Source organism: Anolis sagrei, chromosome 1 (assembly GCF_037176765.1).
Source record: "Anolis sagrei isolate rAnoSag1 chromosome 1, rAnoSag1.mat, whole genome shotgun sequence".
NCBI classification, from domain to species: domain Eukaryota; kingdom Metazoa; phylum Chordata; class Lepidosauria; order Squamata; family Dactyloidae; genus Anolis; species Anolis sagrei.
The window spans coordinates 239,714,474-239,741,012 of NC_090021.1; the positions used below are offsets into that span (position 1 = coordinate 239,714,474).

General features: G+C 39.4%; 1 protein-coding gene across 4 annotated transcripts in view; it reads left to right on the plus strand.

The window, feature by feature from the left end:
• The first annotated feature begins 895 nt into the window (after positions 1 to 895).
• Positions 896 to 26,539, plus strand: part of KMT5B (lysine methyltransferase 5B) — a 30,995-nt gene continuing 5,351 nt past the window's right edge. Inside the window, exons 1-11 of one of the 4 annotated variants that reach the window (XM_060769703.2) lie at positions 897 to 1,519; positions 9,327 to 9,402; positions 14,655 to 14,890; positions 17,554 to 17,701; positions 19,441 to 19,521; positions 21,617 to 21,782; positions 22,977 to 23,086; positions 24,127 to 24,293; positions 25,091 to 25,110; positions 25,235 to 25,371; positions 26,250 to 26,446. In XM_060769703.2, coding sequence (XP_060625686.2) covers positions 14,731 to 14,890; positions 17,554 to 17,701; positions 19,441 to 19,521; positions 21,617 to 21,782; positions 22,977 to 23,086; positions 24,127 to 24,293; positions 25,091 to 25,110; positions 25,235 to 25,371; positions 26,250 to 26,446 — 1,186 coding nt within the window. In that variant the 5' untranslated portion in view covers positions 897 to 1,519; positions 9,327 to 9,402; positions 14,655 to 14,730. Of the gene's footprint in view, positions 1,520 to 9,326; positions 9,403 to 14,654; positions 14,891 to 17,553; positions 17,702 to 19,440; positions 19,522 to 21,616; positions 21,783 to 22,976; positions 23,087 to 24,126; positions 24,294 to 25,090; positions 25,111 to 25,234; positions 25,372 to 26,249; positions 26,447 to 26,539 lie in introns of all 4 variants that reach the window. The other 3 variants (XM_060769712.2, XM_060769693.2, XM_060769721.2) reach the window with 3 other exon arrangements.

Below are 26,539 nucleotides of genomic sequence, written 5' to 3' on the forward strand. Positions count from 1 at the left end.
CTGGGATATAGGGCTGTGTGAAAGGGCCCTCAGGGGCCTGCCACACAGTCCTGTATCACAGATTACCAAGGCAGAAAATTCCCACATCTGCTTTGAACGGAGTCTACATTGCGATATACCCAATTCAAAGCAGAGAATGTGGGATTTTATTCAGCTGTGTGGAAGGGGCCTCAGAGAGAAAGGCGAGGCATTCGTGTGCATAACAATGGAAGAAAAGGTGGGGATAGAAGCCCAAGCGCTAGCGACCGAATCGATGCCAAGCAGGCCCTTTAAAAGGCCCAAGGCGAAAGGCCCGCAGCCCTCACGGGACAGGGAAGAGGCCCAAGTTATTTAAACGTGGCTGAAACCTAATCAAAGGGGGATGTGGCGCTTTGGGGTGTTGTTGGGAGAAGGGTGGAGGTCTTCCCAAGGAGCCTTGCTTGCTCTCTCCAAGCAGGAAGCTTCCTCGCACCTGTCCCCGTCCTTCCCCCTTTGCAGAAAGGCGAGGCAGGTGAGACCCTGGAGGGTAGAGCATTCAGTAGGATTCGCGTGGGCACTGCATTCCTGCGGCAGGAGGCAATTAACTCGAGGCCTCCATCCACAACTTGCTGGACACAAGCCCTTCTTGGATGAGTTTCTCCTTTTCCCCCCAGGCACCCACAATGTCGGGCTTATTTAGGGACCCCCTGGCGGGCTATAGGAGGAGAGGACCTCTGTTGTGAGAGCCAATACTTGTGGGGATCGTGAGGCGCTTCACACTCTGACACATTTCAAGGGCTTGTGTGTGCAGGGAACTCTTTTCCCCACTCCCCCCTGTTCTGAGCAGGTCAGGTTGATGCGGCCCGTAGGCGTATCCCTCCGCCAGCGTCATCGCATGTTGCGAGCCGCACTCCGCCTCCGCCTCCTCCCTTCGCGTCGCGGTGTCCCTCCGCCGGCGAGAGAGAGAGAGACTGCAGGCGGGGATGGCTCGGCTGCGGCCGGACCTCGCTCGGGCCGCTGGAGTCAAAGCACGAAGGTGAAGGCAGAACTCGGAAGACGACGTATCCCTCCGCCGTGTCCCTCCGCTTCTGCCGCCGCCGCCGGGGAGCCCACTCGCGGGAGTCGTTCCTCTCCGCCGCGCGAGGAAGCCGCCCGCCTCGGAGGAAGACAAAGGGCTCCCCTCGGAGCGAAGGGCCCTGGGTCCGGGGCCGCCGCCTCCTCCTCCTCCTCCTCCTGCGCAGAGGGCCGTGACGCGGGCGGGGGCGTTCCTCCGCAGGGAGGGCCAAGGCCGCCGAGGGGCCCGGGACTCTTTCTCGCGGGGCTTGGCGGAGGGATCTGGAGGTAGCGGCCTCCGCACTGCTCGCCCTTCTTCGGCGCCGCCATCTTGGATTTTAATCCGCCATTTTTCCCCCCTTGGAATTATTATTACTATTTTTTTATGATTAATTTCTCCCCCCCGCCCGCCTCTGGCCGGAATCCTGGGCGGCGGAGGCTGCGGCTCGGGACCGAAGGGGCTGCGGGCGGCGGAGAGGAGGACCCGGGGGCCCCCCGAGAGGCAGAGGTGAGGGCCAGGGGCGGGCGGCCGGGCGGGGGGGGGGCAGGCGGGGGGGGGGCGCCGGGTCCTTCTGGGCGGAGGGAGGGGGGCAGGAGCGGGGCCCCACGGGGGACGGGGAGGGGTCTGCCCCGCAAGGAGGGGCCTGGGAGGGGGGCACAAATGGGGGGGGGTATTCCCCAAGGGACTGCCCGCCCCCCCTCTTCTCTCCCTCGGGGCGCCTTGGCCTCCAGGGGCATCGGGGCCCGTGTCGCCCGGGAAGGACCACTCGTGGCGGCGCTGCGGGCTTCTCCTGCATCCCTGCTTGCTTGCTTCGGGCCGGGGCCTTCACTGCGGGGGTGCGGGCCACCCCTGGGACTCCTCGGGGCCCTTCCACACAGCCATATAACCGAGAATATCAAGGCAGGAAATCCCACAATATCTGCTTTGAACTGGGTGAGTCGAGGCCCCTTCCACACAGCTAAATAAAACTCCACATTAGCTGCTTTAAACTGGAATATATGGCAGTGTGGACACAGATAACCCAGTGCCCTTTCACACAGCCATATAACCGAAAATATCAAGGCGGAAATCCCACAATGTCTGCTTTGAACTGGGTTATATTCGTCCACACTCAGACAATGTGGGATTTTCTGCCTTGATATCCTGGGATATAGGGCTGTGTGGAAGGGTCCTGAGGCCCCTTCCGCACAGCTGAATAAAATCCCACATTATTTGCTTTGAACTGGAATATATGACTGTGGGCCCAAATATCCCAGTTCAAAGCATATACTGTGAGATTTTCTGCCATGATATTCTGGGTTATATGGCTGTGTGAAAGGGCCCTGAGTCCGCACTGTCCTATGTCCCAGTTCAAAGCAGATAATTTTATACAGCTGTGTGGAAGGGCCTTCCCAGCCAGGCCTCGGCCTCTCTGTTCAGTGACAGGGGAGGCACCGACCACAGGATGCCCTTCCAGACTTTCTGGGCTCAAGGCACACCCGGGGGGCGATCAATCGTGAGGTGTCACTGGGGGGCCTTCCACACAGCCGTATAACTCAGAATATCAAGGCAGAAAATCCCACAATATCTGCTTTGAACTGGGTTAGCCCAGTCTACACTGCCATATATTCCAGTTCAAAGCAGGTAATGTGGGATTTTATGCAGCTGTATGAGAGGGGCTGGGTTTGCCTGAAGTTTTGGCGAGGCCCGAAGAAAGCGACGCAGCCCCCTCGTGACTCTGGCATCTCTCCATTCCCGTCCGTAGGGCGGCGGCGGCGGCGATGGCGATGATGACAGCTGGCATCTCCCGGATGCTCTTGGGCATTTTGTGGAGGGGTGTTTGCTTGTATCTCTTTGGAGGCATGATTCCTGCACTGGGTTTGTGTAAACAGGCGGTTGAAAGCCCACTTGGGTGGCTTTGGGGAACAGCGCCCGGCGTACAAAGCAGCAGCCACTGTCTTGGGCAGGGCTGACTCGAGTGGAGAAGCCGGGGGCTTGTGGTTCCCGGATCGACCTGTAAGGGGCGACATAGATTCAGGGAAGCTGCGGAAAGTAAACTCCCGTAGTAGATTTGCCTCCCTGATCCGGCCAAGAAGCAAGAGAAGTTTGCTGCACTCCTTTCAACTACCACGGTTTAAATGCAGGAGTCTCCCCCCCCCCCCCCCCCGGTACAGAAACTGTGTGTGTTTAAAGATAGGAAATGTGTGGTTTTTCAATCTGTGGACATCTGATGGATGAAGAAAGATAAAAACTACCCCATTGGTTGTCTGCCCTTACAAATGCACAGCTCTTTCAATTCAGTGGCTAGGTTTTATTGGACGGCAAAATGAGACTAATTCTCTCCAAGTACAACCTGAACATTGATTGTTCCTCTACTGCTTCCTTAAAATGTTGGGCCCCTTCTACATTGCCATATAATCCAGATTATCAAAGCCCATAATCCACATCATCTTTGAACTGGATTATATGAGGCTACACTGCCAAATAATTCAGTTCAAAGCAGGGAATGCGGATTTTATATGGCAGTGTAAAAGAGCCCTTGGTTTCAGATAACATTGCTGTATTTGCTTGTAGGAAAAATACTGAGACTGACTAGTTTAGTGAGTAGAAAATTTGCCATTATTGTATTGCCAAAGGCTTTCATGACCTCACAACCTCTGAGGATGCCTGCTATAAATGCATGTGAAACGTCAGGAGATAATGCTTCTGGAACATGGTCATACAGCCCGAAAAATTTAACAACCCTATGCCATTATTGTTCTCTACGGTACAGTCATAGCTGAAAATTCAAGGATAAGTCTTGATAAAATGAACAAATCCATGATTAAGGCAGTAGGGGACAGAATGACATGATATACACGCTGCCCTGAGTCACCTTCGGGCTGATATGGGCGAGATAGAAATAGCGTAAATAAATAATAAATAAATACTTGTTTTCAGACCGCATTCCAGAGAATCCTGGTTCCCTGAAAAGGTTTGTAGAATTCTTTAACAAAAACATAACTAATAGTGAAAATGCTTTCCTAACAAACAGATTGCCAAATACTGCAGTTTCTTCAGCAGGTGAATACATAGTCACTTCATGCAAAGTAATGGTGTGACCCAGTATACTTTAGGCAATATCCTGTAGTAGTTGTGTATGAGGCATTTCTGGAGATAGTAGACCTGGCTTTACATGTTCATTCTTCAGTTACTTTCTATTTCGACTGCTGTCAAACATTTTGTGGGAGGTGCTCTCTGTAAAGTGTCTGGAAACGTCATCAGTTCTCAAATGCTGTGGCCATACTGTTGATTGGGACTGCTCACTGGAGGCATGCCACTGTCTTGTTACAAGAGCTGCACTGGTCTACTCACAGACACAGTTGAAAGTGCCTTTTTGGGTTCAGGATATTTGCAGTTGTCTTTGTCCCTTCTCTGTCACAGTCACATTTTGTAGAGATGTGAGAAAGAGCTCCCTAGTTGACTTTCCTGGTTTTCCCTAGCAAATGAGGCTGTGTTCCCTTGCTCTCTTTCATTCTGCCAGTGGGGGAGGCTCGGCCAAGCATTTCAGCTTGCTTGGTATTGACTAAATTCTAATAGGTTGAGTGTTTCTGTTGGTTTTTTCTTACTGAGTTTTTAATCTGTTAATGCTGTTGTTCTTATTATAACTATATTATAACCATGTTTCTGTGCATGCCTGAATTTTATAGCTAGCTGCCTTTAATGCCATAAATAAATAAAAGACAGGAAAGAAATTTAACTGATCAATTGTTTAAAATGCCACCAGAATATGTTGAAAAATATGCAAGTTCAGTGGCTGATATCAATGCGGAATGTGTTCTCAGAAGTTAGAAAATTTGAGAACTCTCAGTATAGATGGTGCTTCATACTGATGGGGATGACTATGTGTTCCCTGTGGACAAAGATTAATTTTCACAGCAATAAAATCTTGAACTTCCAGGATCGTACTAGGCTGTAGAGGCACCTCACTGACAAACTCCTCCCCCAAAGCAAAAACAGTCCATAGGGAGCTAGTACATTAGAACAACTGGTTATTCTCCAGCCTTATAGGCTGGATCTACATTACCCTATATCCCAAGACCTGATCCCAAATTATATGCTTTGAATTGAATTATATGAATCTACACTGCCAAATAATCTGGGATCAGATCCTGGGATATAGGACAATATAGATCCAGCCATAGTTTTTATCTTTTGAGAATTGTTTCATGGAGTCATTTACTGGATAAGTCATTTGAAATCCACTTGCAGACAAATGTAATAGCCTAAGTACATCTGCTGTAAGAACAGAGAAATAGAAAATGTTGAGTTTTAAAAGTTAAACTCAGTATATATGTGTAATTTTCAAAACCATGCAAACATGGAAAATAGTAGAAGTGAGATTTTATAATTTTACGTATGTATAGCTTTGATATTGTCCACACTTGGTTATACATGAAAAGTTCATTCTTTTAGGATTCAATTTTATCTCAGTCATTTAAACCATACAGGCAAACATTATATTCACTGTTCTGTGCATCTTAAGAGAAGTTCTGTTTTGGCATTTGATTTGACACTTGATTGGAAATGTAGGTGTTGCATCTGTGTAAACTTAAATTAAAGGCTTGCAAATGTGTAAACATTTTATTGATTGTTAGAGAATTCAAGCAGTTTTAAAAAATCTTGAACCTGTGAATTGACTATACAAGTAATACAACCCTTATTTCAAAAAGTACCAAATCCCAGATGTAGTTCTTAATTAAATCTTTATAACTCTCGGTGTCCATTACATATTTTTATTCCATATTAATTTTAATATAAATTACATTTCTTGTACTTTAATATTTTTGATTGTTCACAACTTTAGATATACAGCGGCACAATAAAAGTGCTCCAAGAATCTTTCCTCGTAATCTTCACATATGAACATGGAAAATGTAGTTATTAGTTTAATGTAGAGAATTATGAGGATGATGTAATTGATCCTTGCATATTCTAAGGTGTTAATTGTAAATTCTCCCTGTTATGAGACTAAAATTCTCAATATTCCAATTATCAGAGCACTCCTGCCATAGAACAGATTGATACATTAGAAGTTGTATATTATAAGGAGCCCCCAGTGGCGCAGTGGGTTAAACCACTGAGCTGCTGAACTTGCTGAGTGAAAGTTGCTGGTTTGAATCCCGCTGTTAGCCCCAGCTTATGCCAACCTAGCAGTTTGAAAACATGCAAATGTGAGTAGATCAATAGGTACCGCTCCAGCGGGAAGGTAACAGCACTCTACGCAGTCATACTGACCACATGACCTTGGAGGTGTCTGTGGACAATGCCGGCTCTTTTGCTTAGAAATGGAGTTGAGCACCAACCCCTAGTTGGACATGACTAGACTTAATGTCGAAGGAAAAACTTTACCTTTACTATATTATAAATCCAGCTACACAAATGTCTTGCAAATCTTTGGATTCTTAATATGCAGAGAGTGAAATCTTCTTTAAGAATATTCCTAAAAGGACCTAGGATTGTGAGAATTTATAATTTTTAAATCTGGCTTGTAAATAGTATGGGTATATCCAAATTAACACAGCAATTATGTTCCTGGGCTTTATTCTTTTAACTGAAAATTTGACCAAAAGCAGAAATAGCATGGAAATAATAGGGATATGTTTCATAGGTTTCACATCACTTGAAAAAGTTTCAGTAAGCCCTTAAATATGTTTCATTGAATATTTTATCCAGAACAAGAATATGAAACAAAATTACTAAGCCTTGCATAAGTAAGCAAAAACATTTTTAACCTCCTAGAGCAGGGGTCCACAAACTTTTTGAACAGAGGGCCAGATCACAGTCCCTCAAACTGTTGGAGGGACGGATTATAATTTGAAAAAAAATGAATTCCTATACACACTGTGCATATTTTATTTGTAGTACAATTTTTTAAAAGCAATACAATAATTAAAATGAAGAACAATTTTAACAGATATAAACTTATTAGTATTTCAGTGGATAGTGTGGACCTGCTTTTGGCTGATAAGATAGGATTGTAGTTGTGATGGTGGTGGTGGTGGTGTGCTTTCAAGTCATTTCATACTTAGATTGACCCTGAGCGAGGGCCGGGTAAATGACCTCCGAGGGCCGTATCCGGCCCCCGGGCCTTAGTTTGAGGACCCCTGTCCTAGAGACTACTTTCTTCCAAAATTTATCTAGGGATTTTCTTTTCTTTTACCAGTCTCCATTTTTCTTACAATTTCCATTTTGGTAGCTATTAGCCTTATAAATCTGTGCTGGAGTAGCTGGTGAGACAGACTTATCTGCTTTTCTCTTTCTGCACTTTTTACTGAGAGATTCTGGTAGCAGCTTTTGTTTACTTGCACGTCATAAGCAGGCACATGCAGCTAGAATAGTATTGGCTAGATTCCATTTTTCCCTGCTCAAGTTTTTATTTTATTATTTATTGCAGACAAGTCTGCTTCTCCAACCCTCCTTCACTAACGTCCCGGTGCTGGCTCTACAAATAAATAAATAAACACCTTTTTATGAGGACAAAGGGAAGAGTAAGGGCTGGGTGGCCATAAAAAAGACTTTACAAAAAGCTCTCCCTTTAAAGATGCTTTGTTAACTGAGGTATAGCCAGTTAACAAACAAAGAAACAGTTATTTCATATTTTGGCATGGTTCTTAATTTTTTTTTCTTTTAAATCTGTAAATGAGCACCTTGGCTATACAGATATGTGAAACTATTATAGTGCACGATATGGAAACAACAAGACATTCTGATACTATTTAGTCCTAGTAAAGTTTATTAGAGCCAAGTAATGCAACACAAAATACAGTATACTGTGAGAGATTTTGAGTTTTCAAGAACACTTAATCAGGCTGGATGTCAAGCAGAGGAGGTGAATGATTTGATACTGCATGGTAAAACAGCAAAAATCTGTTTCATTCTAGATACTGGCTTTTTTGCTGCTGTGTAGAATTGAACTAAAGTAGTTAATTCCACCATTACTGAGAGGCTTTTAGCACACTGGTCATTCCATAATCTGTCTTCCGTCTACTAGTTCTGTGTCTTGTAAATGCCCAAAAGTGTTGATGATAGCTGCACTTGCTGTGCCAGTGCAGTAGGCCTTGCAGATGTTGTGCTGGCACAGTTAACCTTGTGTTAACGCAGACATCTCAGCATATCACACCAACTCTTACTACTTTCCTAACAAGTTGAATTGCTGAACTGTAGAATATCTTCCCGTGATTTGATCTTGGTTTTGGTCAAGTGGTTTGTTGAAGGCTTCCTTCTCTCTCTCCTTCCACTTGTTCTTGTATAGGTCAGCTCTACAACTAGCTGGGAAAGTCGGAAGAAGGTAAATATATATACAGGATTTTACATTCAAATCATACATATCTGTACAACTCAAGGATATCTGCAAAATAATGCTTCTTTAAAACAGCATCCTTTACATCTAAATTTATAGCCTTAGGAGTTCTGGTGCAAGTAAAAATTGAAGAAGGAACTAGTAGAAACTAGTAGGAATATTTATGTTGTGAGCCATAGACTACCCAATACCTTGACTATTTCATCTTAATGTCATGATACCTCAACAACAAATGAAAAAGGAAGATCAAAGCAATACTTCTTGTGCTTCTTTATGTTTCTGAAAGTGGAAGAGACCTTCATAGTACTTCAGCTCTATAAAAAGATGTGCAGATAACACCAAAACAATGAAAATAAACATCTTCCTTACTTGGATTTCTGTCAAAAGCATATTATGTTTCTAATTTGAAACCTGAAATGTACAGGCACTTCTCTGTATCCACAGTCTGGAAACATAAAATTATTCCAAAGGTAAATCTTGATATAAAGGACACAGTTTTACTGTACCATTGTATATAACAGGCCTTGAGCATCCACAGATGTTTGTATCCATGAGAGGTCTGGAAAACAAACCTCAGTAGCTACCAAGAGCCCACTGCATATGGAAGTTGCAATTCTTTTTTTTACCAGATTGTGATGGTATTGTTGCTCTCTTTAGGTTTTGTGCAGTATTATAACCATCCCTCCACTTTTGCAGCAGTTGGGGTTGCAGCTCTCATACAAAGTGGGAAAATGGGGAATGAGTTGCAACTGTTGCCAGTCCCTTTTAAGGTGAAGAAGCAGCTATCCCTACATATTACTCTACTTAACCTGTCGATACCGGCTTCTTTTCCTCTTCCTGCATGCAGCAAACCCTTATTTTGCCCTGGCAATAGAAAGGAGGTGCTGAGGGAAACAGAAGTGTCAAATGAGAAGAGGAACAGGCACCATGCACATTCATGAAATCATTTATCCAGCAGATCCAGTTTGTCATAGTTTTCCTGTCTTCCTCCAGGTACCTCCCTTCTTTTGCCCTGGGGAAACAGGCATTGCTTGGACACAGGAAGTGAAAGAAGAGCCAGATCCACAGGGTAAGGGAAGTGACATGTGAGGCCAGCTGTTTCTCTTTCTGCATGCTGCAAGTGTCTGTTTTGCACAAGCAAAGAAAGGGAAAATTTCACATCTCCCAAAAATTCCTCATGCTCACTTTCTGGGGACAGGGTTGCAGACACAAGTGACCAAAGCCTACCTGTGTTTTTGTCTGCCGAAAAAGGAGATGGAGCCTTTTCTCTGAGGAGAGAAATCCTGCCCCACTTTGGTCACTTCTGTCCACCAGAAAGGAGACAGGCTCCTTTCTAGGTAGACAGAAGTATAACTGCAGTCTGTTGCTTCTCTTTGTGGAGGAGAGAGACAGATTTCTTTCCCAGCAGAGGGAGGTTTATGGCTTCATGCAGCTGGGCTTTCTGATGGATTTGGCATCTGCAGTGGGACTGATTAGGGGAGCTCAGCATGGATTGAGCCAGGTCCTTCACTGCCCATGGAGGAGGACTATGCGTATAACTGCAACTGCAACATGAACTTGTGGAATATGTGAACCTAATGTATTTTCTGTTTGTTTGTTTGTTTTTGTTAAGGATTGAGGTCTGTTTTGTTTTTGTTTTATTTTGGTACATGAAATAAATGCAATGAGTTGAACTTTGCCTTCTATGTATTTCTTTTAAGTTTAATACAAAGGCTTACTAGATGGTAAGCTATCAATACCTTGATTTTGCATGACTGAAGTACTGTGGTCTAAGCTATCTCTAGCATTAGATTGCAAACTCCATAGAACTAAAGCAAAAAAGGAGGCTATTTGCTTTTGTACCTTTCATTTTACAGTAGGGTAATCTTAGCATTTATTGCAAACATTACAGACTGTTCAGTTTCTGATATGTGGCGAAAACTCATGTACAATTTCATCTTAAACAGTTTGTCTTGGTATAGGATTACTTTTGACATTGTGTTTGTAATGTAATTCAGTATTTTTTTAATTGCCTAAACATAAGTCATTAGTATTCATATTTTCTGAGTCATGAAGAACTCACTCTGTCACTATTAGAACTTTAATATAGTTCTAGGTTATCAGAAGAGGTGGAATATGAATAGGTTCTCAGGATATTTTGGATCAGTTTGAAATACCATTTGTCTTGGAATGTTTGAACTTGCAGGAGTATAGTGGTACTTAGTGTTTCCTGAAACAGCAGAAGTGTTGCTAGAGATTATAAGGTTCTGTGTTATTAGCTCAATAAGTTGTTATTTTGTTGAATTCCCAAAGTTTTTCAGTTTAGTGTAATCTTCAATAAAGTAAGGGTGTATAACTTTGGAAGATATTATTAGAGAGGCTTTCTTTTAACTTGGAATGTTAGCTTGATTTTACAAGTTGAGGTGCTAGTTGACTTGGTAGCTAAAATACTATCTTGAGTCATTTATAAATGAAATAGCTGAGGTGGGTACCATGCCATTAGGCTACATCCCTGTTCATCTTTTCTTGACAATAAATTCCATTGAAACCTTTGGTACCTAATTTCAGGTAAATAATATAGTTAGGATTAAGCTGTCATTCGTGGTCTCTGTAGTGAGCTCACTAGATGAAAGAGAGGATTCAAGTGTGGTTGAACATGTGTTAATGATACTTTCATGAATGTGAAAGTATCATTCAGTATCATTCAGTATATTGAGCTTTGTTGAATATCTGAATTGCGGAGAATAGGGACTTACAAATCCTCAGTAACTATGAATGGAGATAATATTTTATTGTGTTCCCACATTCAAAAATAAAACTTTCAAAACTTGTTTCCTTTTGTGGAAGATTAAGAGAATTTTGTTTTCATTTTCTGTTTTTTTAAATGACTTTTTTGAATTTCAAGCCTTCTTATTTAGAAAAGTTCACAAATATTGCATTTTGCACAAAAACTGGAAGGAGCACTGGCCATTTTTTTATTAGGCAAAATTGAAAAGTCTCAGTAACTGACCATTATTTTAACTTTGTCTTTCTTCAGGTATGAGAACATTTGGAAATACTTTTTGCATCTCTAGTAATGTTTGAAGAACAAGTGGTGATGCTGAAAATTTTAACCACAGGTTTACATCTGATTCGCATGTGGAAATCTGCCCAAGTGTCTGGCTAGTGGTGTAATTTTTCATCCTGTTTCATGCAAGAAATGGAATACTAGTTGGTTTATATTGTTAAAGTTTCTTCTATTTTTCTTTAATATTTATCAGGAGGCACATACATCCCCATATAAACCCATCAGAGTTCTGAGGTCTATAGAGAAGAGTTTTCTCTTGGTCCTATTACCATCACAGGCTCACTTAGGGCCCTTGATATAACCCAGAATATTAGGCAGAAAATCCCATTAAATCTGCTTTGAACTGGGTTATCTGAGTCCACACTACCATATATTCCTGTTCAAAGCGGAAAATGTGGCATTTTATTCAGCTGTGTGGAAGGGAAAACCTGGGAGAATCTTAGCAGCAGCTACTTCTGCAGCCAGGGACCTTTTCATGGAAGGTTAGTTTGCCTTCTTCCCTGCTGCCCTTTTAACGGGTAGGAAAATACGTTTTTGTTATTGAAGCAAGTTTTTAATGTGTAAGCATGGAGGCTTCTTATTGTGCTATGTGTTTTATTTTTTAACTTTTGTATACATATTAAATTATTTTACACTCTTTAATGTGATAGTTTTAGTTATTTTATAATAGTGATGTGATATATATATATATATATATATATATATATATATATATATATATATAAATTTTACTATTTCTGGGAGCCACCCTAGGTACCACTCTGGTAAAAGGTTGCATACAAATTAAATAAATACATTTTATATTATTTCTTATATCAAGCATATACACATTCAGGTGTATTGCTATCTCTCTTGAAACTCACATACAAAAATTTATCTGGGTTTCCTTGGTAGGGGGAACTCTTACAGCTATAGATACTTTTTGTTCTAGTGTGGATTATTCAGACCATTGCTGTAAGTGAATACCAATGTGTTGACAAACTTTATTCAACCAATTTTAGCTGTCTTCTTTCATTTTTGGATATTGTTGATGTTAAACCAGAATCCGATTATCTATTGCATTTATACTGTTTGAGTCATTTTTCTGAATCTAGAAGAAACCATTTGGGGATTCATATTTTGTCTGCAACAAAAGGCTCCGAATGGCTGTTTGAGTTGTAGGTGGCATGGTTGTATTCTGTAGAAAAATGTTCTTTGTTATGATTTGTTCTCTTGAAAGGATGTGAATGTTGTAACAAAGAAGAATCTTCTGATGTATCAATGATATGATTGTATAACCACTTACACACTGGTATATTGATAGGCACTGCATCACTATCAGTACATCAATATTGGAGTAGAGTTTAGCCAATGATGAATTTATAGCACTGTTAAAAACATATGTATTTTAATGGATTTAATGAATTTATTCCACTTAGGTCATCAGAATGTAACTGCTTACCTAGGTTAATTTGTTAAAAACAATATATATAATACAATATAATACTAATAATAATACAATATTATAAAAACTTGCTTTTTCCTGTGTCTCTGATTTGCTTCCAAACTTACAAGCATTCAGCCACAAAATGTGTAATTAGAATGAGTGATCTACTGCTGATCAGCTTTTAAATTTGATTACACCCATAGTTGTTGTTGGGTTTTTTTTTCTTGGTTTGTGTTAATTTCTAGGTCAGTGCTGCTTAAAGTGATAGTTTCTAGGCCAGACCTGCACAGCCTCCAGGTATTATGGACTTCAGCTCCCAGAATTCCTGATCATTGGACAAGTTGGCTAGGGCTTCTGGGAGTTAGAGGACAAAACAACTGGAGGGTAACAATTTGTGCATGCCTACTCTAGACCCATACCAGTGCCTGAGCCATGGGTTGCTTGTCATCAGTTAATTTCCAGAAAGGAAAGAACCAGTTGTAGCCAATGGGCACATACCTGGTGCCAGTTCCTGGCATGCTGGGTGAAAAATATTTGCCAGATCCCCTTTTCGAATAGCCCAAAAAACACTGTTCTAGGTGACATTGTTGCTTGAGTTGGATGGTAATATATCCATGTTTTGTGTTTAAACTCAAATGATGGGGGTTTTTTTTTGGGGGGGGGGGTAGTTGCCAAATATCTTTGCAGTTTCCACAGCTTTTCTTTGTCTATTAGTATTTTGTGTGAAATACATGGTTTCCGTTTTTCATTGTAGATATTTTTCATTTTTTCGGGATTGATTCTCTTTGAGCAGAAATGAAAATGAGTATTAATGATTACATTTTGAGGTTCTCTCACGTGTGTACTTCTGGGTCCCCTTATAGAAACACCAAATTACATCACATGGAGTTATTTTGAAGATGGATATACAAATATAGTTGCATAAGATTTGAATGCTTTCTAGAGGCAAGAGCAAGATAACTTTCAGGGAAGTGTGTACATAAGTAAAAAATAAAGGTTTCCCCTTGACATTAAGTCTAATTGTGTCCAACTCTGGGAGGTGGTGCTCATCTCCATTTCTAAGCCGAAGAGTCAGCGTTTGTCTGTAAACACCTCCTTGGCCATGACTGCATGAAGCACAGTTATCTTCCCGCCTAAGTGGTATCTATCAATCTACTCACATTTACATGTGACTAACAGCAGGAGCTCACCCTGCTCCCCAGATTCAAACCGCCAACCTTTTGGTCAGCAAGTTCTGCACCTCAGAGATTTAGCTTGCTGCGACACGACGAGGTTAAATACATCTGGGAAATTGCATTAAGAGTTATAACTATGGCTGGGAAGGGTGAAACACAATGAGAGCCCTTTAGAAAAAGCTTGGACAACTTTTCATCAATTCCATTTGTAGATTGTTGAGCTCCATTTTTGAGAACAGCACCCCCTCTTATTAATGGCTACAAAGTGTAGGACAATGCCTATATTGGCTTCACTTTTTCTCCTACCATTCTGTTACTATTATAAAACTGAATAAAGGATTTTGGATAATTAGATATTATGAAAATAAATGGAGCAAAAAGAAGATATGTGAATACTATGTGTGGTTGATCAATATTTCTTATAAACCTGTGTAGATTAACCATTGTGAGCATCCCTTAGTTTATCTGCAAGAAGCTTTTAGAATTCTAAATCTTGTTTACTGAACTCCTTTGTTTTAGTAGATATATTTGACCTTTGGATATTATTGTATGGAGTACAAAATGTTTAATGTTATTGCTCACGTATTAGCTATCTAAATATTTGTACAAAGGAATTTTTCATTATAGCTGAGTTTTAATATTTTGTCTTTTCTGTTCATTTTTTTTTCTATTAGGAAGCTGAACTACAATTAACTTCTTAAAGTCTTTAGAAGAAGGACTAAATGCAACGGGGACAAATTGTCTGTGGGAATGAAGTGGTTGGGAGAATCCAAGAACATGGTAGTGAATGGCCGGAGAAATGGAAGCAGGTTATCTAATGAGCACCATCAGAACCAGTCCAAATTACAGCACCCTGGAAAAGAAAATCCAAAGACTGGCAGAAATGGAGTTGAGAGGCGGTCAAGCAGATGTATGTATAAGCAAACGTGATAGGAACAATCTAACTTCATTATTTGTATTTTTTGCTTCTCTTGTGGAATTTTATTGCGCACCTTTTCAATTTCATCAAAGTTGTATTTGTATATATTTATATTGTTTTGGTTAATAAGTCTGTTTATTTCATGAAAGATTAATGTCATATAACCTTTTTTTCTGAAATAAACCTAATTCTCAATGAAAGCTCAAATGTGAACTGTTTGATGTTGTTCTATATTAGTTAAACGAGAAATTGTGTTGAATGCTTCATATGTAGGGGTAGAAAATCCATTTTTTCCACACATTCATGATGCATCCCAACAATACAAGTGAATATGAATAAATTCATAAGCTTTAAATTCAGTGGAAGGTTTTCCATTTATTTCACTATGATGTAGTTTGTAGTCCTGTTGTTCTTGCTAGATTCTCCTGTTTGTTCAGTCTAAATTCTATCTGGGAGGTAGGCAGGAAATTACATTCCATATTTAGAAACAGAGCAATTTGAACTCACAGTGTTCTTCTGGACATATGGGTGCAATTTCTGCTCATATCTGGTTGGTTTGGAAATAGCTTTCCTTTTACCAACCTAATGTACCATATAATGAGGGGTAGGAGCTCAGTGAATAAATGTGTTGCTGTTCCGGTGTTAGGAATTCACGTCACTCCCCAGCAACATAACCACTGGTGAAGATTGAGGGGGTTTCAGTCTAACAGCTTCCACTGAACCAGTGCTTCCCAATAATGTCTGTGGTAATCGATAGCTATGTGGTCATCGATAGCTATCGCATTCAGTTTACGTGATGTAAAGGCTAACTGCTATCATTAGGTGTAAATACAAAATGTGGGAAGATAATCCCCTTTTATTTGACATAAATATTCTTTCCAATTTAAGATTCACATCAGACTTAGGCCAAAAGCAAAATATAGTTTTTCAAAATAGAACAGTAATATAAACTCCTTCATTGATAGCTCAGATACTCTGCCCTTTCCTGCACTATAGTCTGATTTTCATTTTGTGAGTACAGAATCTGGAAATTCAGAGATGACAATCAAAATGGAAGCCGCCTTCAAGACCTCCCTGCATTCTATGTATACACAGAGGTTGACAACTCTTTGACGCATTCTGCTCCTACTCTGTGACTAGAAGACACTTTGTAAATCAGTTATATCAGCAATTCCCAAACAAAGCAAACTACACATACATATGATCTGCTTGGATAGTTTACTTTTTCAGAGCAAGAGCCAGAAATTCATGTAAAGTCACAGCCTTATCATTATATAGTGCATTGAGGAAACCATTTGCATAAATATGTGTGTGCTTTAGAATGCATGTTAGCCACCAGTGTACCATGGGGATCAGTTCTGAGATACCCAGTATCTAATAGGGCAACACTATTAAATTTTTATTCTGGTTTTCCTTTATATTCTAAATTTATAACACAAGGAGTAGCTATTTAAACACTGAATTGAAAAATTGTAAAGACCCATGGTTCTATCATCAGCACAAACTAAGATTTGAAAGAAAACAATTATTGGATGTCACAGCCTGTCATGCATATGACTAATTACAGAACTGCTTGGAATGTTTTGTCCAAGCAAATCCCAGAATAGTGTAGTAAGCATGTATTGAACAAGAAACACTGGTAACATTCTAGTTGTTCGAACCTCCTTTCTTGCTTCCAACTTGACATCCCATTATCTTTACCAGGGACATTGGCTTCTGTCCTCTTGTTCTTTCAGGACCTGGTGATTACCAAAATATTCTAATGTATTCAAAAATTCGAATATAAAAATCAAATGAAATTTTCATTCCGGTTTCTATGACGGGTTTTAAGTGTAAAATGAAGCATCATATTCCTCTTGCAGAGTAACTTGATTTTTTATGGGAAAAGCTATTGTGAGGGCAGTTAGGATGCCAGACAGTCTACATTTGCGTAACAGCACTCATCAGCAAAGGAATGATAGAGGGCCAGTTTCTTCTTGGAATTTCTACACTGTTGCCCACCATCATAAAATATCTGTTAGATACTAATAAATATATAACTAGCATAATCGCACTACACAAAAACATTGATATTGTATTGTCGAAGGCTTTCATAGGGGGAATCACTGGGTTATTGTAGGTTTTTCGGGCTGTATGGCCATGTTCTAGAAGCATTCTCTCCTGACGTTTCACCTACATCTGTGGTAGGCATCCTCAGATCTCACAACCTCTGAGAATGCCTGCCACTGATACAGGCAAAACGTCAGGAGAGAATGCTTCTAGAACATGGCCATGCAGCCCGAAAACCTACAACAACCCAACATTGATATCATCTGCTTGGCTCTCAGTAATGAATATGGCATCACAAAAGGTTATAATTTTACTGAATATTGTATTACATGTGTATTAGCAAAACACTTTAAATATAATTCTGTATACTACTGGTATGTTATGATTCCAAAATGGAGAAATATGTTTCCAGTGAACAGAACTGTTTGGAGTTTATACCAAATGCCCCCCCCCCCCAATGTAGCATATTTTAGCTACATTTATTGTTTTAGATAAACAATAAATGTTTATCCTGTTCCTCATAGCATTACCTCTTGAAGGAGGATGATCCTTAAGATTCAAAAGTCTTTGTTAGCTAATACTGACATTTCTTTTGATTCACACAGGTAGTGGTGGTTCGGGATTTGAAGGCCAAAGTCGTTACGTGCCTTCCTCTGGAATGTCTGCCAAGGAGCTATGTGAAAATGATGACCTAGCAACTAGTTTGGTTCTTGATCCATATTTAGGTTTTCAAACACATAAAATGAACACTAGGTAATTTGCTTTGATTCTTTGATTTATTTACCAAGAAAACAATTTTATTTATTCCGTAGCAAACAATAAATACAACTTATATAAACTTTCAATGTGAAACTGTTCCTATTTTTATTTTGGTTTTGATGTGGTCTCTTCGCCCACCCTGCTTGACAGTAAAAACCCATACTGACTTGGTCCTGGGGAGGAGGGACTTCAAAAAGGCCTCAAATTGTAATGAAGTAACAGGGGCATTCCAGGGGTTCGATGGCAGTACTAATAGCCATTTTAGTGGGTGATGATGAAAATATTTAGAGTACATTCTCCATAGATCCAGTGCAGCCTTCCAGTCCTTGGCAAGTGTCCACCTTTGTCTTAGAGGTTAAAGTCCATGAACAAAAACTAACAGTCAAACATGGGAGTTAAAAGAAGTACCCATGATATATTAAAATTAATTAAACACCTTTTAACATACTCCCTAAACAGTACAGTCAGTGCTTGATAAATCGTCATTGGCAAAGCATTGTGGAATCAACCACAGAAAAAAGCCAACTCAACTTTCTGGCAATCTGCATAGTTTTAATGAAACAGAAGGCTCAGATATAGTGTCTCAAATTGTTCTTGATGTGTGCCTTCAAATGATTTTTTTTTACTTATGGTGACCCTAAATCAACCCTATCATGAGGTTTTCTTGGCAAGATATGTTCAGAGGGGGTTTGCCTTTTGCCTTTGTCTGAGATCGAAAGAGTTGACTTGACCAAGGTCATCGGAGCCCCCAGTGGCGCAGTGGGTTAAACCCCTGTGCCGACAGAACTGAAGACCGACAGGTCGCAGGTTCGAATCCGGGGAGAGCCGGATGAGCTCCCTCTATCAGCTCCAGCTCCTCATGCGGGGACATGAGAGAAGCCTCCCACAAGGATGACAAAAACATCAAATCATCCACGCGTCCCCTGGGCAACGTCCTTGCAGACGGCCAATTCTCTCACACCAGGAGTCACTGACACGACCAAAAAAAAAAAAAAACCAAGGTCATCCAATAAGTTTTCATGGCTGACCAGGGAGTCTGACTCTGGTCTCCAGAGTCATATGGCCCTTTCAGACAGGCCCTGTATCCCAGGATCTGATCCCAGGTTTTCTGTGTATCCTAGATTTTCTGGCAGTGTGGACTCGTATACCGTAATCCAGTTTAAAGCAGAAAACCTGGGATCAGATCCTAAGATATGTGGCTTGTCTGGAAGGGCCCATAGTCCAACACTAAAATCATTAAAGCATTATTGGCTCTCAGAATTTCAGGAAGCAAATGAAATAATCAAATAACTTGGAGTGTTGGAGAGGAGACATATAAGAATTGGCCGTGTAGCTGATGCCTTCCTTTTTTAATTAAGTCAAGTAGAATGTCTTCCCCCATTTAATGCTTTGAGATTCATATGCCAAGGTGTTAAATGGTCTGCTAAGGCTATTATTTGATATGATTGTGTTTTTTCCACTGCCTGTTCACATATAAGCTAGAATTGTAATTTAAAAATATTTGTTATCCTTGGTACAGATTGAGCATTCATCCTGAATTCTGAAATTTGAAATTCTCCAAAATCTAAAACTGTCCACATGGGGTGGCTAAGAAAATGCCACTTTTGCTTTCTTGATTGTTCAATGTGCACAAACTTTATTTTCTTCATGACATTATATAAAATATTATATAAAATTACATTCAGACTATGTATATAACGTGCATATGAAACATACATGAATTTCATGTTTAGACTGGGATCCCATTTCCAAGACACTTCAATGCATATGCAAATACAGATACTCCAAAAACCAAAACATCCCAGGAATTTCAGGTAAGGGATGCTCAACCCTTAGTAACATATTTTGCTGAGATAACTTAACAGTACAGTTTGTTCTGAATCCATTGTTGTTATATTTCTTAGAATTAAATAACTGAATTTGCAGATGATCTTTATATTTTAGGGTTAGTTTGATTTTAAGTAAATATTAGGTACAATTATTTTCTGTAGCCAGTGTTATCCAGTCTTTTATTATACTCTTTATTCATTAATTTGCATTGGAATATATTTCAGTATTCTTGAAAAGTGAAACCTTATTCATCCTCTTCCAACTTCCTTTTTTCCTAAACTGGACAAGCCAAATTACCCCCATTAAAGTACTAAAATTCCTAATTTTTTAACTATTATAGTCCCGGTTCTTTCATGTGAAAATTAGAAGTAGTCCTCCTTAAACATTGCCAAGGAAGACTGTATCTCTTACTTATTTCCTGTGACTTTCTCATCGTCCCATCCTGATTAGAAATGACTCATCTAATGTATCCAATAGCTACATTCACCTGCATTTCCTGACCAAGATTAGCAGTATCTGAGTTAGTTATCCTAAATTTTATCAGAATATCCCTTCTTTTCTTTCTAAGGGGTAACTCATGTAAATGTTGAATAAAGGAGACTCACTCATCTTTGAAGAATTTCTCTGAAGTGTCCTGGTCTGAAATGTTTACTTTAGCAAAGCCCTTTTCACCATTTGAAATGATTTTTTGTAAGCCAACTAATGCCGACTTTAGACTAGAACTAACCTACACATCTAGAGTCTAACAGCATGAGTAATTGCCATGGATTTTGAAAGTTGTCATATAAATATGTAGAGGATACCAAGTTGCCTAGTAGAAGTGATGAGAACAACAATTTTGAGAAATGTAACCAGCATTTAAAATGTTTTGCTGGAACACTATTTCAGGACAAATCTATATTGACAAGTGAACTGGGGCCAGTTCGGCATAGCAAATGTTAGATTGGCCACAGTATGGGTCAGACAGAAACTCCCCAAGCTACTGCAGAGGTGGGAGCGAGTTCTGAATGTAGTTTAGCGCTACTTGATGGCCACCTTTACAATCCCCTCTGTGTTACGACAGAAGTCCTACCTGTCCATTTTCATCTAGAGTGATGTTGAATCCCCCCTCCTCTCCCCCTGCTTTCCCTAATTTCTCCAAGACATAGAGCAGGGTAATGGTCCCAGGAAATACAGGATAGCAGTGAGTACAGCTGTGACGGGTTCTGTTCCTGAACTGACCTAATTGTTGGGATGGGACTATGGTTGAGGGACACTTGGTAAATGCACGGCAAGGCTATGTTAAGGCTATGTTAGCAGTTTCTGAGTTACCTCCTTGTAGAGTTTGGCTGCCACAGAGTTAAGCCAACCATGATTCAGGATTATATCTATGGTGATCTCAGACCATTAGAATGTTGATTTGTAGGTGTATAGTCATCATGCAAAGAGTTGGGAGTCATCTACATTACAGTCTTGATTAGAAATGTAATTGCGTAAACAATTAATTCTATATACCATCTCAGAGCTGTTAGTGAAACTTACTGTGCATATCTTTAAGGTGTTATTCTAAGGACCATGTGCTGTGTTACCGATTCAGTCTTGGAAACCAAAATATAGAAGAATATATACAAATCAATTGGAGAGGGCCTAATGTTCTATATTTGGGTTTCCAAGACCAAAACAATGTAACAGCATTTAGTGAGGAGAAGTTCTTCAGAGGAAAAGGTCTACGTATTTCTACGTAGATATATACTTTGTACCATATCCTGTTTGGAATACAGAACTTAAAAACCTAAAATCTGTTGTTAGACCCAAATAAATTAAAGGTAATTTGAGAATTCAACATGTAGCTAAGGTTCATTTCATAGATTTTCTCTACTAGAGACTAACACTGAAGTCCAAATAAATAATTTAGTGTTTCTGTAAATAATGAACACTAACATACCTCTGTTTTATTTATTTCTTTTAATGCTCAGAGCAGTACAGAAACTGTTGACACCATTATCTCCCTGATTCGGTTATTCTAAACATACAAAGTAAGTGAATAAAACACAATCTAGTTGACCAAACTGATATTTTGGTTTTTTGTCTGTCTTTTAGGTTTCGACCAATCAAAGGAAGGCAAGAAGAACTGAAGGAGGTAATCGAACGTTTTAAAAAAGATGAGCACTTGGAAAAAGCCTTCAAGTCCTTGACGGCAGGTGACTGGGCCCGGCACTATTTTCTTAACAAGAACAAAATGCAGGAAAGGTTGTTCAAAGAACATGTAGGTGTATTTATACTTAATCCAATTTCAGACTGCTAGTGTGTAATTTTACAGGTTATTATAGATTTTAGTCAAATGCATTTGTTTAAAAAATTACTTTTTATCTTTGGTTCTGATTGTAATAAATACCACTTAAGGTTAAACAATTGGCTTCTTGGCTATTATCAGCGGGAAGAAGTGAAGTGAAAACATCACTGCTTAAGGACAAAGTAAAAGGCATATGGTAGAGTGGAATGAAGAAAAAAAAATCAGCGACAACTTTGAAAATAACTGACTTGACCTTTCATATTAAAGATTGTTCTGATAGACTGGTTCAGCTGTAAGAAATGTTGAAAACATAGGACTTAGGAATGTAACCATTATGCACCTACAATTAGGAGTTTTTTATGTAGGAGTTTTCATCTTACCAGCATAATTGTGCATTACGACAGGTAATAGAGCCTTAGAAACTGAGAAGACAGATGTTAGAAAAGACAAATAATTTAAAGAAAGAGTTCACTGATGACTTTGTCCAAGATATTTTGGACTATAACTTTTCTAAGACCCTGTAAGGCATTTAATAAAAGATAATTTCAAAAACTGATACCTTAAAAAAGAACAAACCATAAGTGGAGATGATAATGATAATAATGATGATGAATTTTATTTATATCCTGTATTTCTCCCTGTTGGGACTCAAGGCAGCCAACAACCACACAATCTCAAACAATTTAAAGCAAAACAAATACATTTTTTAAGAAATATGTAAATATTTGTGTGGATATAAAGTTACAATTAAAATTACATTTAAGGTAGAAGAAACTAAAAAAACAACTTTCTTAGATGTATCAAAACACAACCTTAGCCCTGAGCAATTAAAAATTATTTTCAGCATTATAGTCTTTATCTAAATAGGGTTATATGTGGTTGATTATATGAAGATGTTGCAGAACATATGACATACCTAGAAAGTATATATTGAAGTATCCCCTCCACTTGGCATAAAGATGAGAGCATAGCTAAGGTCAACTAATTGATTTATGTAATCCATATGTAACATACTTCTATAGCACTGTATTGAGAATTTGAAAGGAGGGGTCAATGGTCTACTCCATTTCTGGCTTGGGTGTTTGCATTCAAACAATTTAAAAGTCATCTTTCAAGAGAATTTCTTCACTTTGAGCGACAGTTCTTGCTTATTTACTTCTGCTACAGGTATTTATTTATTTGCGAATGTTTGCAACTGATAGTGGATTTGAAATATTACCATGCAATCGATACTCTTCAGAGCAAAATGGAGCCAAAATTGTTGCAACAAAAGAGTGGTAAGTTCATGTTGAACTACACTTTTGCATCTTTTGAATCTGAGAGTGGCCATAGAAAAGTTACATTAATTTTGTATACATTTCCCATGCTTATTTGAAACCATTGTGTAAATCCAGTTGCTAATCCCAACTAGAGTAGATCAGGAGAATCAATTGGACTCACATAAGTATTGATTTACCAATCTCCTTCATTCTGTAGGACTAATAACAACTGGATTTATTCTGTTGTTGCAAAGACCGGCTTCTACTTCAGTGACCCTTTCTTTACAGTGTGCAGCCCCTGTAACTGCATCCCATCTAGTACAAACATGCACTCTGTTGATACTCCTGAGCATTTCCACAGCTTTAGTGCCATCTACTCTTATATCCTACCGGACTAAGAAGCCTGGATATTTCTGGAAAGCAGTATTATGTAATAGCTCCTTCTTTTCCTGGTGGTGCTGAGAAAATTGCTGGTTTACTTTGTGTTCCTTAGGATGCCATAATTTAAAATCGTAGTGCATGCATGAATTTGAATTAAAACAATTGGACCCTACAGGCTAACTAATATAGATTGTTAGTAGTTGAACAATGTATAGTGTTTAGTTGGGTATTTAATGTACAGTATCACCATCTTGTTTGGACGGGACTATCATTCATCCCTATCTATTTCATTTCTTACCTGTTTACTGTCTAACCTAGATCAAATGAAAATATCACGTAATGCTGATATATTCCATATTGATTCTGTCCCCAAAATTGCAGACAGGCTTTGCCCCTCATGGTTCACATAGAAGTAAAATCTTTGGAACTTGGCCTAAACTTAACCAGCTTTTAATCAAATTGAACTATGAGGAGGGAGAGTAAAATCGTGAAAACGGAAAATAAACTGATAAGAATTTATTTCTGTTAGATAGTCTGTATATGCTACAAAATGTGTTTGCCTCTCCAGTGGAAAAAAATGAACAAACTGAAAGGGGCAAAGTGCAGCCGTATTTTAAAGTACTTTTATGTGGGCTAAACTTGTTATTGTTCCTGAATTCCATAATTTCTTCCTTTAGGAAACGTAATGACAAAATAGAGTTGCTGGTCGGATGCATTGCTGAACTCTCTGAACTAGAAGAGAATATGCTGCTCAGACATGGAGAGAATGACTTTAGTGTTATGTACTCAACCCGAAAAAACTGTGCTCAGCTATGGCTTGGTCCAGCTGCATTCATCAACCATGGTAAGAAGGGAAGGAAGAAAACTGAAGGTGACTGGCTGTTGTATTCTGGAGCAATTTTGAATTCATTTCTCAATTTGGAGATTATTTAGGCCCGAAGCATCATTACAGTCACCCAGAATGCCATCACTACTCTTTCCAAAGAAGCGAATGTATTATGTTTTTCCAGCCGTTGCTTAATTTATTTATTTTATGTCAAAAGCATTGCATAAGTAAGTATAAAACTAATAAAAGTAGAAGGAGCACAAGTGGCTAAATAATTTTTGACTAAAACCGGGCAACAGCAACCACATTGTCTGTAGCTTTCAACAATTCTTCCTCTGTACTTGAGGCAGGGCATTGTGGACAAACATGCAGCTGTTTGTTCTGCTCCACAGTTGCACAAGATGGAGGGTTCTTTTAGGTAGAGCAATTTTACCAGGTTGTCTTTTGTTCTGCCCACTCCACTTCTGAGTCTGTTCAGGGACTTCCAAGTTGCTCATTCTTAGTTTGCCCTTGCTGTGATGGGTAAACTTGTTTCATTCCCTCCTATGCCACTACTGCCCTTTGCTCTGCCCCTCCCTTTGGGAGAGATTCTTATGCGTCCTTATTGTCATGGGTGTTTTTAATGTACACTTTTCTTACATGGAAATTATCTCAGGATGATTTTTATCCCCAAAAGTGAAATATAAGTTACCATAATAAATAAGTTAAAGAATGTTTGATAAACGGGAATGAAACCTTATTTTAGGTATCTATAACTATTCATGTTTCAGGTCTTAGAAGCAGTTGATTAATTTTATCTTTTGGATCTTTTTCAGATTGCAGACCCAACTGTAAGGTAGGTGTGTTTATGACATCTCAACTAGCTTTTTTCCAGTGTATTTATGTTTTTTTTTTTTACATTATTTATGTTCAATTGATTAAGTAAGTAAAAATACATGTTGATGGTTTGCTTCTTACAGTTCGTGTCTACTGGTCGGGATACGGCATGTGTAAAAGCTCTACGAGATATTGAACCTGGAGAAGAAATTTCTTGTTACTATGGGGATGGCTTTTTTGGAGAAAACAATGAATTCTGTGAATGCTACACATGTGAAAGGTATTGTCTGTTTAAACTTAAAACTCAAAATATAGTACCGCTGCAGAGTAAAAAGTTGGTTTGTAAAGTTGAAATCGGTTGCATCAGAATGGCACCCCACGTTGTATTCCTTTAAACAAATTGTATGTTAAATTAGTGTTGCCTTGTAGCAGCTTTCACTTTACAGACGTATATTTAATGGAAGGAATCGGGGGGAGGGGGTGGAGATGCTGGAAACTTTCCTGTATTTTTAACTTCATTGTAACCACAAAATGATAACTAGCTGGAAATATTTGCATTAATTCAGTTTTGTTAAACAAATCTGCAGTGGTTGGAATACAAATGTTTTTTTATTTGTTTACTGACTTAAGTACTCGGCGACGGCCGGGTTATGTATTTTGAAATTATAAATATTTCAAATTGTCAGTGTTTGGTTTTGAATTTTATGGATGTCTGAATGTAGGATACACATGTTTGGATGTGAGGGGACTACAGCACCCATCATCAATCTCCCCCAAACCCACCAGTACCTAAAGTTGGTCATGTTGGATACGTGTGCAAAGTTTGGTCCTGTTCCATCATCGATGGGGTTCACAGTGCTCTCTGAATGTGGGTGAACTATAACTCCTACCATCCAGGGTCAATCCCCACCAAACCTCACCAGTATTTAAATTCGGGGAGGGGGTTTGGGGGTCTGTGTGCCAAGTTTGGTTCAGATCTATTGTCAGTGGGAGTCACAAGGCTCTCTGTAGGTGAGAACCATCTTAAAAATACATACAAACATAGATAGACACATACATACATACATACATACATATTTTCACTTTTATTATATACGTAGATGCTATTGTTGTATTTGGAGTTGTTGATGGATTTTTATTTGTTTGGTTTATTTGTAGACGTGGAACTGGTGCTTTTAAGTCAAGAGTGGGGCTTCCTGTTCCTGCTCCTGTGATCAATAGCAAATATGGACTCAGAGAAACAGACAAGCGTTTAAACAGGCTGAAAAAGTTGGGTGACAGCAGCAAAAACTCAGATAGCCAGTCTGTAAGCTCCAACACTGATGCAGATACCACTCAGGAAAAAGTTCATGCAAGTAAGCAAATTGAGATAACATTTTCAAAAGATGCTTTCTTATTAATCTTTAGTGTATTTAAAAGATTTAGATATCGGGAAGTCACTTCAATGG